Below are 18,428 nucleotides of genomic sequence, written 5' to 3'. Positions count from 1 at the left end.
ACCACTCTCCTAAACTGTCCAAATCTTTCGGCAGCCTCCCCACCTCCTCAATACTACCTGCCCCTCCACCTATCTTTGTATCACCGGCAAACTTAGCCAGAATGCCCCCAGTCCCATCATCTAGATCGTTAATATATAAAGAGAACAGCTGTGGGCCCAACACTGAACCCTGCGGGACACCACTTGTCACCGGTTGCCATTCCGAAAAAGAACCGTTTATCCCAACTCTCTGCCTTCTGCTTGACAGCCAATCGTCAATCCATGCTAGTACCTTGCCTCGAATACCATGGGCCCTTATTTTACTCAGCAGTCTCCTGTGAGGCACCTTATCAAAGGCCTTTTGGAAGTCAAGATAGATAACATCCATTGGCTCTCCTTGGTCTATCCTATTTGTTATCTCTTCAAAGAACTCTAACATGTTTTTCAGGCACGACCTCCCCTTACTAAATCCATGCTGACTTGTCCTAATCCGACCCTGCACTTCCAAGAATTTAGAAATCTCATCCTTAACGATTGATTCTAGAATCTTGCCAACAACCGAGGTTAGGCTAATTGGCCTATAATTTTCCATCTTTTTTCTTGTTCCCTTCTTGAACAGGGGGGTTACAACAGCGATTTTCCAATCCTCTGAGACTTTCCCTGACTCCAGTGACTTTTGAAAGATCATAACTAACGCCTCCACTATTTCTTCAGCTATCTCCTTTCGAACTCTAGGATGTAGCCCATGTGGGCCCGGAGATTTATCAATTTTTAGACCTCTTAGTTTCTCTAGCACTTTCTCCTTTATGATGGCTACCATATTCAACTCTGCCCCCTGACTCTCCTGAATTGTTGGTATATTACTCATGTCTTCTACTGTGAAGACTGACGCAAAGTACTTAATTAGTTTCTCAACTATTTCCTTGTCTCCCATCACTAGATTACCAGCATCATTTTGGAGCAGCCCAATGTCTACTTTTGCCTCCCGTTTGTTTTTAATGTATTTAAAGAAACTTTTACTATCATTCCTAATGTTACTGGCTAGCCTACCTTCATATTTGATCCTCTCCTTCCTTATTCCAACACACCATATGCCTTCTTAACAACCCTATCAACCTGGGTGGCAACTTTGAGGGATCTATGTACATGGACCCCAAGATCCCTCTGTTCCTCCACACTTCCAAGAATCCTGCCATTAGCCCTGTATTCAGCATTCAAATTCGACCTTCCAAAATGAATCACTTCACATTTATCAAGGTTGAACTCCATCTGCCACTTCTCAGCCCAGCTCTGCATCATGCCAATATCCTGTTGTAACCTGCAACAACCCTCAACACTATCTATAACTCCCCCAACCTTCGTGTCATCAGCAAACGTACTAACCCACCCTTCCACTTCCTCATCCAAGTCATTTATAAAAACCACAAAGAGCAGAGGTCCCAGAACAGATCCTTGTGGGACACCACTGGTCACTGACCTCCAGGCTGAATACTTTCCATCCACTACCACTCGCTGTCTTCTTTTGGCCAGCCAATTCTGTATCTAGACAGCCAAATGTCCTTGTATCCCATGCCCCCTAACTTTCTGAATGAGCCTACCATGAAGAACCTTATCAAATGCCTTACTGAAATCCATATGCACCGCATCCACTGCCCGACCTTCATCAATGTGCCTCATCACACCCTCAAAGAATTCATTGAGGCTTGTGAGGCATGACCTGCCCCTCACAAAGCTATTCTGACTGTCTTTAATCAAACTATGTTTTTCTAAATAATCAATGTTGGGTGCATTTGAGTGCAGTAGTGAGAGTTTGGTGACTGAGGAATATTAAGGGTTCATTTTTATCTAAAGCCTAGTCTTTCTTTTATTTAGATAATTAACTTAAAAGTTGTTGTTAGGGTTTAGAAGAAGGTGAGTTTTCAATCAGCTTTAAACAGAGGTTCTACTTGCAGTTGGAGCTTGTTAATTAGTTCATTGAATTGGGCCAGTTTTCAGAAGCTAGTCACCCAGTATAAATGATGATGTGGAGATGCCGGCGTTGGACTGGGGTGAGCACAGTACGAAGTCTTACAACACCAGGTTAAAGTCCAACAGGTTTGTTTCGATGTCACTAGCTTTCGGAGCGCTGCTCCTTCCTCAGGTGAATGAAGAGGTATGTTCCAGAAACACCTATATAGACAAATTCAAAGATGCCAAACAATGCTTGGAATGCGACCATTAGCAGGTGATTAAATCTTTACAGATCCAGAGTTGGGGTAACCCCAGGTTAAAGAGGTGTGAATTACATCAAGCCAGGACAGTTGGTAGGATTTCGCAGGCCAGATGGTGGGGGATGAATGTAATGTGACATGAATCCCAGGTCCCGGTTGAGGCCGCACTCATGTGTGCGGAACTTGGCTATAAGTTTCTGCTCTGCGATTCTGCGTTGTTGCGTGTCCTGAAGACCACCTTGGAGAACGCTTACCCGGAGATCAGAGGCTGAATGCCCTTGACTGCTGAAGTGTTCTCCGACTGGAAGGGAACATTCCTGCCTGGTGATTGTTGCGCGATGTCCGTTCATTCGTTGTCGCAGCGTCTGCAGACCATGGACTGGGGTGAGCACAGTAAGAAGTCTTACAACACCAGGTTAAAGTCCAACAGGTTTGTTTCGATGTCACTAGCTTTCGGAGCACTGCTCCTTCCTCAGGTGAATGAAGAGGTATGTTCCAGAAACATATGTATAGACAGATTCAAAGATGCCAGACAATGCTTGGAATGCGAGCATTAGCAGGTGATTAAATCTTTACAGATCCAGAGATGTGGTTAAAGAGGTGTGAAATTGTGTCAAGCCAGGACAGTTGGTAGGGTTTTGCAGGCCAGATGGTGGGGGATGCTAATGCTCGCATTCCAAGCATTGTCTGGCAGCTTTGAATCTGTCTATATATATGTTTCTGGAACATTCCTCTTCATTCACCTGAGGAAGGAGCAGCGCTCCGAAAGCTAGTGACATCGAAACAAACCTGTTGGACTTTAACCTGGTGTTGTAAGACTTCTTACTGTGCACACAGTATAAAGGTGAACCAGCTTACAGTGCTGACTTTGTTTGCACTGAGTGCTGAATTTGGGTGCATTTGAGTGCTGTAGTGAGAGTTTGGTGACTGAGGGATATTAAGGGTTCATTTTTATCTAATGTCTAGTCTTTCTTTTATTTAGATAATTAACTTAAAAGTTGTTGTTAGGGTTTAGAAGAAGGTGAGTTTTCAATCAGCTTTAAACAGAGGTTCTACTTGCAGTTGGAGCTTATTAATTAGTTAATTGGATTAGGCCAGTTTTCAGAGGCTAGTCACACAGTATAAAGGTGAACCAGCTTACAGTGCTGACTTTGTTTGCACTGAGTGCTGAATGTGGGTGCATTTGAGTGCTGAATTTGGGTGCATTTGAGTGCTGTAGTGAGAGTTTGGTGACTGAGGGATATTAAGGGTTCATTTTTATCTAAAGTCTAGTCTTTCTTTTATTTAGATAATTAACTTAAATGTTGTTGTTAGGGTTTAGAAGAAGGTGAGTTTTCAATCAGCTTTAAACAGAGGTTCTACTTACAGTTGGAGCTTGTTAATTAGTTAATTGAATTAGGCCAGTTTTCAGAGGCTAGTCACACAGTATAAAGGTGAACCAGCTTACGGTGCTGACTTTGTTTGCACTGAGTGCTGAATTTGAGTGCTACAGTGAGAGTTTAGTGACTGAGGGAGTTAAGTGAGGAAGGAGCAAGATGCTCCTTTCATTTTGTTTCCTACACTTTCCCAAAGAGCATGAAGGGAGCCAGGGGTTTACAGAGAGTGCAGCTGACAGGGAGCAGAGTCGGAGGGTGGAGTTCCAGTTGGTTCACTGCGCAGCTACGTTCAGAGGGGATGGAGGCTAGGGCAGTTGCATGCTCCTCCTGTAGGATGTGGGTGGTGAGGGATACCTCCGGTGTCCCCGCTGACTACACCTGCGGGAAGTGCACCCAACTCCAGCTCCTCAGAGACCACGTTAGGGAACTAGAGCTGGAGCTGGATGAATTTCGGATCATCCGGGAGGCAGAGGGGGTGATAGAGAAGAGTTACGGGGGAGGTAGCCACACCCAAGGTACAGGAAAAGAATAGCTGGGTTACAGTCAGGGAAGTAAAACAAAGAGGCAGACATGCAGGGATCCCCCATGGCCGTTCCCCTTCAAAACAAGTATACCGTTTTGGATGCTGTTGGGGGGGGATGACCTACCGGGGGAAGGCCCGAGCGGCCAGGTCTCTGGCACTGAGCCTGGCTCTGTGGCTCAGAAGGGAAGGGGGGAGAAGAGAAAAGCAATAGTGATAGGAGACTCAATGGTTAGGGGAATGGATAGGAGATTCTGTGGTCGCGAACAAGACTCCCGGAAGGTATGTTGCCTCCCAGGTGCAACCAGAGTTCGTGGTGCACATAGGCACCAACGACATAGCTAAGAAAAGGGATGAGGATCTAAAAAACTGATGTTAGGGAGTTAGGTTGGAAGCTAAAGAGCAGGACAAGCAGAGTAGTGATCTCAGGATTGCTACCGGTGCCACGTGCAAGTGAGGCAAGGAACAGAGAGCGAGTGCAGCTGAACACGTGGCTACAGGGCTGCTGCAAGAGGGAAGGCTTCAGATATGTGGATCATTGGGATCTCTTCTGGGGAAGGTGGGACCTGTACATGAAGGACGGATTGTACCTAAACTGGAGGGGCACCAATATCCTGGGTGGGAGGTTTGCTAGAGCTCTTTGGGAGGGTTTAAACTAGTTTGGCAGGGGGATGGGAACCAGAGCTATGGATCAGAGGATCGAGTAGCTGTTGAACAGGCAGAAATAATGTGCAGCAAGTCTATGAGGAAGGATAGACAGTTGATAGGGCAAAGTTGCACTCAGTGGAACGGGTTAAAGTGTGTCTGTTTCAATGCAAGGAGTGTCAGGATTAAGTGAGATGAACTTAGAGCATTGATCAGTACTTGGAATTACGATGTTGTGGCCATTACGGAGACATGGATTTCACAGGGGCAGGAATGGTTGTTAAATGTTCCGGGGTTTAGATGTTTTCAGAAAAATAGGGAGGGAGGTAAAAGATGAGGGGGAGTGGCACTGTTAATTAGGGAGTGCACCACAGCTGTAGAAAAGGAGGTAGTTGAGGAGGGTTTGTCCACTGAGTCAGTATGGGTGGAAGTCAGAAACAAGAAAGGAGCAGTCACTTTATTGGGAGTTTTCTACAGACCCCCCAATAGCAGCAGAGAGCTAGAGGAACAGATTGGGCGGCAGATCTTGGAAAAGTGCAGAAGTAACAGAGTTGTTGTCATGGGTGACTTCAACTTCCCTAATATTGACTGGAACCTCCTTAGTGCAAATGGTTTGGATGGAGCAGAATTTGTCAGGTGTGCACAGGAAGGATTCCTGACACAATATGTAGATAGGCCGACTAGGGGGAGGCCATATTGGACTTGGTGCTCGGCAACGGACCAGGCCAGGTGTCAGATGTCTCAGCGGGAGAGCATTTCGGTGACAGTGTCCACAACTCCTTGACCTTTACCATAGTCATGGAGAGGGATAGGAACACACAGTATGGGAAGGTATTTAATTGGGGGATGGGAAACTATACTGCCATTAGACAGGAGCTGAGGAGCATAAAGTGTGAACAATTGTTCTTGGGGAAATGCACAATGTGGGGGTTGTTTAAGGAGCACTTGCTGCGAGTGATGGATAGTTTTGTCCCACTGAGACGAGGAAGGAATGGTAAGGTGAAGGAGCCTTGGATGACAAGAGAAGTGGAGCTTCTAGTCAAGAGGAAGAAGGAAGCTTACGTAAGGTTGAAGAAGCAAGGATCTGGCATGGCTCTAGAGGGTTACAAGGTGGCCAGGAAGGAACTCAAAAATGGACTGAGGAGAGCTAGAAGGGGGCATGAAAAAGTCCTGGCGGGAAGGATCAGGGGAAACCCAAAGGCGTTCTGTACTTATGTGAGAAATAAGAGGATGATCAGAGTGAGAGTAGGGCCGATCAGGGATAGTGGAGGGAACTTGTGCCTAGAGTCTGAGGAAGTAGGGGAGGCTTGAAATGAATATTTTGCTTCAGTATTCACTGGAGAGAGGGACCTGTTGCCCATGAGAACAGTGTGAACCAGGTTAATAGACTCGAACAGGTTGATATTAAGAAGGAGGATGTGCTGTAAATTTTGAAAAGCATCAGGATAGATAAGTCCCCTAGGCCTGACTGAATATACCCAAGGTTGCTACGGGAAGTGAGGGAGGAGATTGCTGTGCCGTTGGCGATGATCTTTGCATCCTCACTCTCCACTGGAGTAGTACCAGATGATTGGAGGGAGGCGAATGTTGTTCCCCTGTTCAAGAAAGGGAATAGGGAAATCCCTGGGAATTACAGACCCATCAGTCTTACGTCTGTGGTGAGCAAAATATTGGAAAGGATTCTGAGTGATAGGACTTATGATTATTTAGAAAAACATAATTTGATTAAAGACAGTCAGAATGGCTTTGTGAGGGGCAGGTCTTGCCTCACAAGCCTCAATGAATTCTTTGAGGATGTGACGAGACACATTGATGAAGGTCGGGCAGTGGATGCGGTGCATATGGATTTCAGTAAGGCATTTGATAAGGTTCTTCATGGTAGGCTCATTCAGAAAGTTAGGGGGCATGGGATACAAGGACATTTGGCTGTCTAGATACAGAATTGGCTGGCCAAAAGAAGACAGCGAGTGGTAGTGGATGGAAAGTATTCAGCCGGGAGGTCAGTGACCAGTGGTGTTCCACAAGGATCTGTTCTGGGACCTCTGCTCTTTGTGGTTTTTATAAATGACTTGGATGAGGAAGTGGAAGGGTGGGTTAGTACGTTTGCTGATGACACGAAGGTTGGGGGAGTTATAGATAGTGTTGAGGGTAGTTGCAGGTTACAACAGGATATTGGCATGATGCAGAGCTGGGCTGAGAAGTGGCAGATGGAGTTCAACCTTGATAAATGTGAAGTGATTCATTTTGGAAGGTCGAATTTGAATGCTGAATACAGGGTTAATGGCAGGATTCTTGGAAGTGTGGAGGAACAGAGGGATCTTGGGGTCCACGTACATAGATCCCTCAAAGTTGCCACCCAGGTTGATAGGGTTGTTAAGAAGGCATATGGTGTGTTGGCTTTCATTAACAGGGCGATTGAGTTTAAGAGCAGTGAGGTTTTGCTGCAGCTTTATAAAACTCTGGTTAGACCACACTTGGAATATTGTGTCCGGTTCTGGTCGCCTCATTATAGGAAGGATGTGGATGCTTTGGAGAGGGTACAGAGGAGATTTACCAGGATGCTGCCTGGACTGGAGGGCATGTCTTGTGAAGGAAGGTTGAGGGAGCTAGGGCTTTTCTCACCAGAGCGAAGAAGGCAGAGAGGTGACTTGATAGAGATGTACAATGTGCTGAGGCATGGATAGAGTGGATAGCCAGAGACTTTTCCCCAGGGTGGAAATGGCTGTCACGTGGGGACATAATTTTAAGGTGATTGGAGGAAGGTACAGGAGGGATGTCAGAGGTAGGTTCTTTACACAGAGAGTGGTGGGTGTTTGGAATGCACTGCCAGCAGAGGTGGTGGAGTCAGAATCATTCGGGACATTTAAGCGACTCTTAGACAAGCACATGGACAGCAGTAAATTGAAGGGGTGTAGGTTAGGTTAATCTTAGATTAGGATAAATGGTCAGCATAACATCGTGGGCTGAAGGGCCTGTACTGTGCTGTACTGTTCTATGTTCTATCTATGTTCTTACCTCTGTAAAGTCCCCCTCATATGTGTGAACGTTTAATTGAGAAACATTATGTTAAACCTGTGAAGCTATAAAAACTCAGCAAACAAATCATAATGTAAATGCAATTTCAATCGGAAAGTAACGCAAAATGAACAGAAATTGCATCTGATGTCCATTGTATACTCTTTTGAATAAAACAAAATGGGTCAAATGACAAAATTAACAAATTAGGCAATTAGATGAATGAGGGAGTGGGAGATATTTCTTTAAACATGCAAACAAAACTAAAACCCCCAAAGGCAAACTCACTAAACTTTAAATCCAAATCAGGTTTTGGGGATCAACGATGTATTCCAACCCCTGCGGTGCGCAACAGGCACGGAAGGCCTTTGTGGTGCTGGTGGGTGCTATGTGCTCCCTGTTCAGGGACAGCCAGCCACTAACATAGCCGCAGAAGAGGGGCAGACAGCCAGGCCAGGTGACCCCCCCGTCCAGTCTTCTTAATGGACAGGTTGGCCAGGCCCATGAGCAGGCTTATGAGGAGGTCCTCCTACCCTCCCTTCTTTTGGCAACCGCCTGCCCCCCCCCCCCCCCCCCCATCCCGCCAATTAATATCACAACTTTGATAAATCAGACAAACAAATGGATTTAAAAGCAGAAAGCTGAAATTAGTGACATCTCCATTTGTATCTGCAATGTAACCAGGCCCAGTAAGCCTCCTAAGAGAACTCTCCCCTCTCTGAAGGGAGTCAAGGGTTATCTGGTGGTTCAGGTAGGAACGTGGAGCTGAGGCCACAACCAAGTAGGCTGTGGTCTCACTGAATGGTGGAGTAAACTGGACGGGCCGAATGGCCTACTCCTGCTCTTATGTTCCAGCCAGCGCAGACATCACATTCAGATATTAATAGCAAACATCATATCATTCTAACATTCTCCAACTTCGATATTTTGGAAACTTGCATTAGAAGGAAATCTTTCGAAACACGTTTATTTCCATGTATAATGGGGACTTGATGAAAAATCTTTTTCACCCAGAGGGTGGTGGGCAGTTGGAATTCACTGACCAGGTTCATTATTAAAGTTGAAATGCTCAACTCACTTCAAAGGGTCCCTGGATCTCTATCTGAAGAGCTGGAACCTGCTTGGCTACGGACTAGGTGCTGGAAAGTGGGATTAAAATGAATGGCTAGTTTCTTGTTTGGCTGGCACAGGCATGATGAGCTGCATGGCCTCTTTCTGCACCGTATCTTTTCTATGGTTCTACCTGTGACTTTGCTGTTGATACACTGTTTGCAATGGAATCAGTGAATATAATGGAATCAATGAATATACAACTACAGAATAAATAATCTGGTGCTTTTTTTTCACTTTCTTACAGTGCCGGTTTCCAAGCCAAACATTTCTGCAAATATTTCAGACCCCATTGAACACAATGACACCGTGATCTTAACTTGCAATGTGACTGGTGATGTGAGACTCATTTACTGGATTAAGACCAACCAGTTACTTCTAACTCAGGAGAGGATGCAGTTATCAGTGGGTAATGAGACGTTGACTATAACATCAGTGCAGAGGTCTGATGGAGGCGATTACAAGTGCCAGGCATGGGGTCACAGTAATAATGAAAGCAGTGACCCATTTTCACTGAAGATTTGCTGTAAGTACAGACCCAGTGATGGCTAACATAGAAGCAAAAAAAAAACCCACAGAAAGTAAGAGCAGGAGTAGGCCATTCGAGCCTGCTCTGCCATTCAACATGATCACTGCTGATCCTCTATCTCAACGTCATACTCCCGTGCTTTCCCCATAACCTTTGATACCTTTGGAGTCTAGAAATCAATTTCCTCTTAAGTATATTCAGTGACTTGGCCTCCATAGCCTTCTGTCGTAGAGAATTCCACACATTTATCACTCTCTGAGTGAAGAAACTTCTCATCTCAGTCTTAAATGGCCCCCCCCTGTATCCTGAGGCATTGCTCCATTGCCCCAGAACCCCTATCCAGAGGAAAGAACATCCCTGCATACAGTCTGTCCAGCCCTGTCAGAAGTTTACACACTTCAATGAAATCCCCTCTCATTCTCCTAAACTCCAATGAATACAGGCCCAGTCTAACCAATCTCTCTTCATGCAACAATCCTGCCATCCCAGGAATCAGTCTGGTGAACCTTCACTGCTCTCCCTCTATGGCAAGTATATCCTTTCTTAAATAAGGAGACCAGAGCTGCCTGCAATACTCCAGGTGTGGTCTCACCAAGGCCCTGTACAGCTGCAGTAAGAAAACATCCTTGTTCCTGTACAAGACAAGAGCTCATTCAAAAACTAAACCCTGATGATCTAATGTTCAATTGGAATGGTTTATTTTGAAAGCATTGCTGATCTTGCCAACTGGACCACAGGATTCCAGGACCCAGGAGCCGTTTGACAACACATTTTGTACAAACCCCTACTCCACTTTGGCTTCCAATTGTCTCACCACAACCGTGTTAGACTATATTCATCAAGACAGCACGGTGGTGCAGTGGTTAGCGGATAGTGGATCCTGGCCCCGAGTCACTGTCCGTGTGGAGTTTGCACATTCTCCCTGTGTCTGCATGGGTTTCACATCCACAACCCAAAACATGCAGGGTAGGTGGATTGGCCATGCTAAATTGTCCTTAATTGGAAACATTAAAAAAAAAAAGAATATATTCATAAAAAGTGAACTTTGTACCCAAACCAATCTTTTAACAATAAACAAGTGAATTTACGATGGACGAGTAATCCAGAGACCCAGGGTCATGCTCTGGGTTTAAAAGTCTAATGATATTGTTAGCGGGAGAGAATCTCAAAGAAATTACTCAACGCTCAGGGCTGGTCCTCGCACCAAATGTTTTATTATGCCGGCGGGGAGAGGGCGCCTGTTAAAACCCAGTGCTTCTCTCCACCGAACAAAGGAAAATATCCATTCTTATATATTTTTCAAACATCTACATGGCGTATCACGGCTGGACCTTGTCCAATAATATCAATTATAAATTACATACATTAGTCACGTATCTCATGACATTTCGCATTGAGTAAGGTGGGTTTGTACATGATCAGTCCATGACCTCATGGATGCGACTCGTGGTACCTCGTTGAAATTATCTTCTTTGTCTCCATCTAGAGTTCTTGAGTCTGCAATGCGCCTTATCACTCACTGTGAATACCTCCCTTAATCCTACATGTATGTTTTTCATTAAAGACCCGAGATCATCTGCTGCTACCAGCCACCATTATCTCCCTGAACATTCCTTCTGTCTGTATTAATTGTCTCTTGTTTATACCAGTTTGCGACTCACCCAGCTAATTGTGCTCAGGAATGTGGCCAATGCAGCCAACAGTCATTTTGTGTCTTTAGTATTCTGAACCTCTGTTAACATGGTGGAGCTGCATGTCTGTCCTTTCTGATAGTATAGTGATTTTTAGATTATAAAATTACGCACATTCAGGTTTATACAATGTCTATTCCTACAAATGTGCCTCTGTACAGGCACCTAAGCTAGGGTACCCTTTGTCTAAAACTTTCTCTCTAAATCTACCTTCAACAATCCCCCCTTTCGATAAGGGGCTGTTTCTCCCTGGCCCCCGAAACCGAACCCTTAGAAAAACTTTGGGATGTGTATACTATAGATTTTGGATCGCTCAGTATTCTCTGCCTCATTGCACTGCAGCTACGTTTTTTCAGGAATACTGGTCGGTTGTATCAAATTAAATTGGTCCAAATTACCTTGCCTGCCCAATTGGGTCCCCTATCGAGGGATTATCTCGAATGCTAGGATATGTGTGACTGTAGCGTCCCCACAGTCTTGAGTGGGGAATGCCTTCACCCATTGGGGGAACTGGTCGATGACCACCAGGCAGAATCTTTCCCCCGACTTTTAGGCAGTGATCCGGTAAAGTCAATCTGTAAATTCTCCCATGGACCCTTGGGTAGTGGCCAATAGGCCATTTTATCCTTTATGGATCTCCCGGGGTTGGGTTGCGCGCATATAATACATCGTTCACAATGTTTTGCAACTTCCCTATCGACCCCTGGCCACCACCAGTCTCTGGGTATACGACTCGGCATCCCATCGCATCATGTGTGGTCTGGTTCATGGTATAGTTTGAGCAATTCAGTCTGGATTGAGGATGGGACAACAACCTGGGATACCTTCCTCCATATCTCGTCCCCCCCTTTTCCGCTCCTCTCTAATCCTTTTGGGATTGCTCCTCTACACTGGCTTCTCCCTGTACTTTAACGATATTTAGTTCCTCAAGCCCTATCGCTGCCACTCGAAGGGGCTACGGCACTGTGGTTTTGGCAGCCATTCAGGCTGCCAGGTCAGCCATCATGTTCACCCACTGTTCTTCATTCTCAACATTCTGGTGTGCTTTAATCTTTATCACGGCTACTGCAGCCGGGCACATGACAGCCTCCACTAACTCTTGGGCAATGTTCTCATGCTTGATGTGACCCCCTCCCCAAACAACATACCCTCGTCGACTCCAGATGGTCCTGTAATCGTGCATGACCCCAAAGACATATATTGGTCTAGATGTTCACATGCTGTCCCTGTGCTAACTTCAGGCCTTCAGTTAAGGCTGTAAGTTTGACTACCTGGGCTGAGACAGATCCCTCTAATCCCCCCTGTAGGATGGTGTCACCCTCCTGGTTTACCACCGCCCATCCCGTGCGATATTGCCATTCACATACCGCTTGGAACCATCGACATAGAGGATCAGAACAGGGTTGGAAATGGGTTCATCGGCTATTCCTCCCTCTATTTCTTCATCTATTTTAGTCTGACATTGGTGTGGTTCCCCCTCAGTGATTAATCCCTCCGCTGGGTTAAGGCCTGTATCGCTGATGATGCTGATGGACTTTTCCCAGGATAGGAGTACTGCTTCCCATGGGGCCCGTCGAGGATCGGACACTGTTTTCAGTTTGCCGGTGTTCAACAGTTCCACGATGGTGTGTTTAGTCTGTTGGACTAACGGGCTTGACGTAGTGACAGGCTCGCAGACCCGTACTGCCCAGGCAGCACAGTCTAGTGCTGCGACGCATCGGTGCAGCCATTTAACAACTGGGGACTCTCGGGTCCAGTAGTAAGCTACCAGTCTCATGACCCCCATTTTCCTGGGTGACTACTGCACTGTAAAAACCTCCCTCTAGGTCATTTATTTATTTATTTATTTTATAGTATATGTGGAATGGTTTTGACATATCTGGTAGCGGGTGGCACGGTAGCACAATAGGTAGCAACGTTGCTTCACAGCTCCAGGGTCCCAGGTTCGATTCCCGGCTTGGGTCACTGTCTGTGAGGAGTTTGCCCTGTGTCTGTGTGGGTTTCCTCCGGGTGCTCCGGTTTCCTCGCATAAATCATGAAAGACGTGCTGGTAGGTAATTTGGACATTCTGAATTCTCCCTCAGTGTCCTTGAACAGGCCCCGGAATGTGGGGACTTGAGGCTTTTCACAGTAACTTCATTACAGTGTTAATGTAAGCCTACTTGTGACAATAAAAATTATTATAGTTTTAGGGCTGGGGTTTCAAGCAGCCAGGCCTTTAAACTGCCGTATGTGATTTCTTGTTCCGGCCCCAGTCCACAGCTTCCAATCCTGGTTTTCCTCCTTTTACAAAGCGATAGATTGGTCTGCCAGAGTGGCGAACTGGGGAATAAAGTTTCTGCAGTAGTTCAACAAACATACCATTCATCGTGTTCCCTGCGCTTGTGGGTCAGGGCATGTCGGCGATGGCGGTTTTGCGATCTGTCGGAAGGATCTTTCTTCCTTGACTTATGTCATGTCCTAAGTATCGAATGGTAGTTTGTCCAATTTGAGCTTTTCTCAGGTTCACCTTGAAACCCGCCTTCTCTATCTTGTGTATCCAATGTGGTAGTCAGGGCTCCCAAATCCCCCCAGTATTGTACGTATCATCGACGTATTATAAAATGTTGCTGTTGTATGGGGCGAGGTCGTACTTCTCTAAGGCCCTACATATGATTCGGTGAAAGATATTTGGGCTGTAATGGGATCCCTGCGGTAAAGGGTCCAGCTATACTGTTTTCCCTTTGGAGTGAATGCAAATTTCTCCACAGTACAGAAAAGACCCTTCAGTCCATCGTGTCTGTGCCAATCAAAAACAACCGTCTAATTATCAAATCTCATTTTGCAGCACTTAGCCCACAGCCTTGTATGCCTTGGCATCGCAAGTGCACATCTAAATACGCCTTGAATGCTATCAGGGTCTCTGTCTCCACCACCTTTTCAGGCAGTGAGTTCCAGGCTCCCACCACCCTTTGGGTGAAAAAGTTTTTCCTCACTGTAGTGCACAAAGACTCCGAGAGACAAATAGAGTGAAGTCGATGAGGCTTTATTAAGCGTGACTGTTCCCCCGCAGTTCAGTAGTAGACTGGCCTGCGGGGGAGGACTCCTGGTTCTTATACTCCGCCTTCAGGGCGGAGCTCGAGGTCAACGGCCAACCAGGACCCGGGATCTGTCAGCCAATGACATCACGGCTTCACAGTCCCACATGACACCTAATGCATACTACCACATTCACCCCTTGTTAAAAATGAACCCGGCGGGGTGATTCTTCGCATGGTGGTAAGGGTTTACAAGGCTGGTCCTGGGAGGAAAACTTTCGCATGTTATTACAGTATGTACAAGGTTTTTTTTGTTTCAAACTATTTACAGTAATCGTCAGGAGAAAAAGACAAAATGTTCTCGTTAAAAGTCCACATATTGTAGTGTTAGATCAACGCCACGAGTCGGTCGGGCGGTCTGGTCGTCCGTGTCGATCGCCTCGGCCCCGGTGGTGGTGGTGGTGCTTGTTCCGGTGTTGTCGTCTCCGGGAGCCTTACGGTTTCAGCTTGGGCTTCACTCCTGGTCGGGCCTGGGAGGAGGACCGATCCTCCTGGGAAGGGGGTGGTCGCGGGGTGCGGCGGTGGCAGGGAGGGGGTGATTGGTGTCGGGGGGGGGGGGGTGTGTGTGTTGCCGGCGGGCACCAGATCTCGCAGGGAGACCGTGTCCTGTCGGCCGTCGGGGTACTCCACGTAAGCGTACTGCGCATTCGCGTGAAGGAGGTGAACCCTTTCGACCAACGGGTCCGACTTGTGCGCCCGCACATGTTTTCGGAGCAAGATGGGTCCTGGGGCCGCCAGCCAGGTCGGCAGCGACGTTCCAGAGGAGGACTTCCTGGGGAAGACAAGGAGGCGCTCATGAGGCGTTTGGTTAGTGCTAGTACACAGTAGTGACCGGATGGAGTGGAGGGCATCCGGGAGGACCTCCTGCCACCGTGAAACTGGGAGGTCCCTGGACCGTAGGGCCAGTAGGACGGTCTTCCAGACCGTGCCGTTCTCCCTCTCTACTTGCCCGTTCCCCCGGGGGTTGTAGCTGGTCGTCCTGCTCGAGGCTATACCGTTGCTGAGCAGGAACTGGCGCAGCTCGTCACTCATGAAGGAGGACCCCCTGTCGCTGTGGACGTATGCGGGGCAACCGAACAGTGTGAATATGGTGTTCATGGCTTTAATGACTGTGGCCGCGGTCATGTCAGGGCAGGGGATGGCGAATGGGAAGCGGGAGTACTCGTCCACCACATTAAGGAAGTATGTGTTGCGGTCGGTGGAGGGGAGGGGTCCTTTGATATCCAGACTAAGGCATTCAAAGGGGCGGGAAGCCTTAATCAGGTGCGCACCATCCTGTCTGAAAAAATGCGGTTTGCACTGTGCGCAGATGTGGCAGTTCCTTGTGACTGTACGGACCTCCTCCAAAGAGTATGGGAGGTTGCGGGACTTAATAAAGTGGTAGAACCGAGTGACCCTCGGGTGGCAGAGGTCCTCGTGGAGGGTTTGGAGGCATTTAATTTGTGCGTTGGCACATGTGCCGCGGGATAGGGCATCGGACGGCTCGGTCAGCTTACCGGGACGATACAAGATCTCGTAGTTGAAGGTGGAGAGCTCGATCCTCCACCTTAAGATCTTGTCGTTTTTGATTTTGCCCCGCTGTGCATTATCGAACATGAAGGCTACCGACCGTTGGTCCGTGAGGAGAGTGAATCTCCTGCCGGCCAGGTAATGCCTCCAATGTCGCACCGCTTCCACTATGGCTTGGGCTTCCTTTTCCACTGAGGAGTGGCGGATTTCTGAAGCGTGGAGGGTTCGGGAGAAAAAGGCCACGGGTCTGCCCGCTTGGTTAAGGGTGGCCGCTAGAGCTACGTCGGAGGCGTCGCTCTCGACCTGGAAGGGGAGGGATTCGTCGATGGCGCGCATCGTGGCCTTTGCGATATCCGCTTTGATGCGGCTGAAGGCCTGGCAAGCCTCTGTCGACAGAGGGAAGGTCGTGGTCTGTATTAGGGGGCGGGCCTTGTCTGCATACTGGGGGACCCACTGGGCGTAGTATGAAAAGAACCCCAGGCAGCGTTTTAGGGCTTTTGAGCAGTGCGGGAGGGGAAATTCCATGAGGGGGCGCATACGTTCGGGGTCGGGGCCTATTATCCCATTGCGCACTACGTAGCCCAGGATGGCTAGCCGGTTGGTGCTAAAAACGCACTTGTCCTCGTTGTACGTGAGGTTCAAGGCTTTAGCGGTCTGGAGGAATTTTTGGAGGTTGGCGTCGTGGTCCTGCTGATCGTGGCCGCAGATGGTTACATTGTCGAGATACGGGAACGTAGCCCGCAACCCGTGTTGATCAACCATTCGGTCCATCTCTCGTTGGAAGACCGAGACCCCGTTTGTGACGCCAAATGGGAACCTTAGGAAGTGGTATAATCGCCCGTCTGCCTCGAAGGCTGTGTACTTGCGGTCACTTGGGCGGATGGGGAGCTGATGGTAGGCAGACATGAGGTCCACGGTGGAGAAGACCTTATATTGGACAATCCGATTGACCATGTCGGATATGCGGGGGAGAGGGTACGCGTCTAGTTGTGTGTACCTGTTGATGGTCTGGCTATAGTCTATGACCATCCTTTGCTTCTCCCCTGTCTTTACTACTACCACCTGTGCTCTCCAGGGACTATTGCTGGCCTGGATTATGCCTTAATTCAGTAGCCGCTGGACTTCGGACCGAATGAAGGTCCGGTCCTGGGCGCTGTACCGTCTGCTCCGAGTGGCGACGGGTTTGCAATCCGGGGTGAGGTTTGCAAACAAGGATGGGGGTTGAACCTTGAGGGTTGCGAGGCTGCAGATAGTGAGTGGGGGTATTGGGCCGCCGAATTTGAAGGTTAGGCTCTGTAGATTGCACTGGAAGTCTAATCCCAGTAATGTGGGGGCGCAGAGTTGGGGAAGGACGTAGAGCCTGTAGTTTTTGAACTCCCTCCCTTGCACCGTTAGGGTAACTATGCAGAAGCCTTTGATCTGTATGGAGTGGGATCCTGCAGGTAGGGAAATCTTTTGTGCGCTGGGACGGATGGTCAAAGAACAGCGTCTTACCGTGTCGGGGTGGATAAAGCTCTCCGTGCTCCCGGAGTCGACCAGGCATGGTGTCTCGTGCCCGTTTATCAGCACCGTTGTCTGGAGCATCCGGGGCTGTGCTTGGTCCAGCGTCGTTGAAGCCAGACGTGGTCGTAATGGTTGAGCGTCTTCTTCGAACCCCGTGGAGCCGTCGACACTGGGGTCCGTTGTTGCCGTCCAAGATGGCGTCGGGGGTGAACAAGATGGCTGCCCCCCTGCATCGCACATGGCTGGGGGGTCACAAGATGGCGGCGGGGGTGGACAAAATGGCCGCCCCCATGCGTCGCACAGGTCTGGGGTGGTCCAAGATGGCGGCGCCCCTCCTCCCCTCGTGGTGGCCGGGACCCAAAATGGCGGTGCCTGAGGGTCGCACATGGGGCGCTGGGGGGCGTTGGGGAGCGTTAGGAACACGCAGAACTCCCTCTTCTCCGGGGAGAGCGGTGGTCGGGACCCAAAGTGGTTGTGCCTGTGGGTCGTACATGGGGCGCTGGGGGGGTTGGGGAGCGTAAAAGGCGTTCAGGGCTCCCTGTTCTCCTGGGACAGCGGCGACCTCCCGGGACCGGCACACAGCCGCGAAATGGCCCTTTTTCCCGCAGTTCTTACAGATCGCTGCGCGGGCCGGGCAGCGCTGCCGGGGGTGTTTCGCCTGGCCGCAGAAATAGCAGCGGGCTCCCCCGGTGCGACTTGGCGTTTGAACCGCGCAAGCCTGTGGGGTGTCCGGGGGGGGGGGGTGGGTTTGTCGCGACGGGTGCGTACGGAGCCCAATGGGCTGCCGCGCGGTCGGGTCCGTAGGCGCGGGCGTTTCGCGCGGCCACGTCCAGGGAGGCTGCTAGGGCCCGTGCCTCTGAGAGTCCTAGCGACTCTTTTTCTAAAAGCCTTTGGCGGATTTGGGAGGAGTTCATACCTGCCACAAAAGCATCGCGCATTAACATGTCCGTGTGTTCATTTGCGTTCACCGGCGGGCAGCTGCAGGCCCGTCCCAAAATTAGTAGCGTGGCGTAGAATTCATCTATCGATTCTCCGGGACTTTGCCGTCTCGTTGCGAGTTGATAGCGAGCGTAGATCTGGTTTACTGGGCGAACATAGAGACTTTTTAGTGCTGCGAACGCCGTCTGGAAATCCTCTGCGTCTTCGATGAGAGAGAAAATCTCCGTGCTTAACCTGGAGTGCAGAACCTGTAGTTTTTGGTCTTCTGTGACCCGGCCGGGGGCCGTTCTGAGGTAGGCCTCGAAACAAGTCTGCCAGTGCTTGA

The 18,428-nt window shown here is 48.7% G+C and overlaps 1 protein-coding gene across 2 annotated transcripts in view; it reads left to right on the top strand.

The window, feature by feature from the left end:
* The window catches only part of LOC140386587 (cell adhesion molecule CEACAM5-like), a 126,252-nt gene that overhangs the window by 43,034 nt on the left and 64,790 nt on the right, over window positions 1–18,428 (top strand). For both annotated transcript variants that reach the window (XM_072469040.1, XM_072469039.1), the window contains exon 5: window positions 9,103–9,381. In XM_072469040.1, the coding sequence (XP_072325141.1) occupies window positions 9,103–9,381 (279 nt within the window). The remainder of the gene's footprint in view (window positions 1–9,102; window positions 9,382–18,428) is intronic.

This window comes from Scyliorhinus torazame, chromosome 12, assembly GCF_047496885.1.
Source record: "Scyliorhinus torazame isolate Kashiwa2021f chromosome 12, sScyTor2.1, whole genome shotgun sequence".
Classification (NCBI taxonomy): domain Eukaryota; kingdom Metazoa; phylum Chordata; class Chondrichthyes; order Carcharhiniformes; family Scyliorhinidae; genus Scyliorhinus; species Scyliorhinus torazame.
This window is presented reverse-complemented; position numbering and strand designations above follow the sequence as displayed.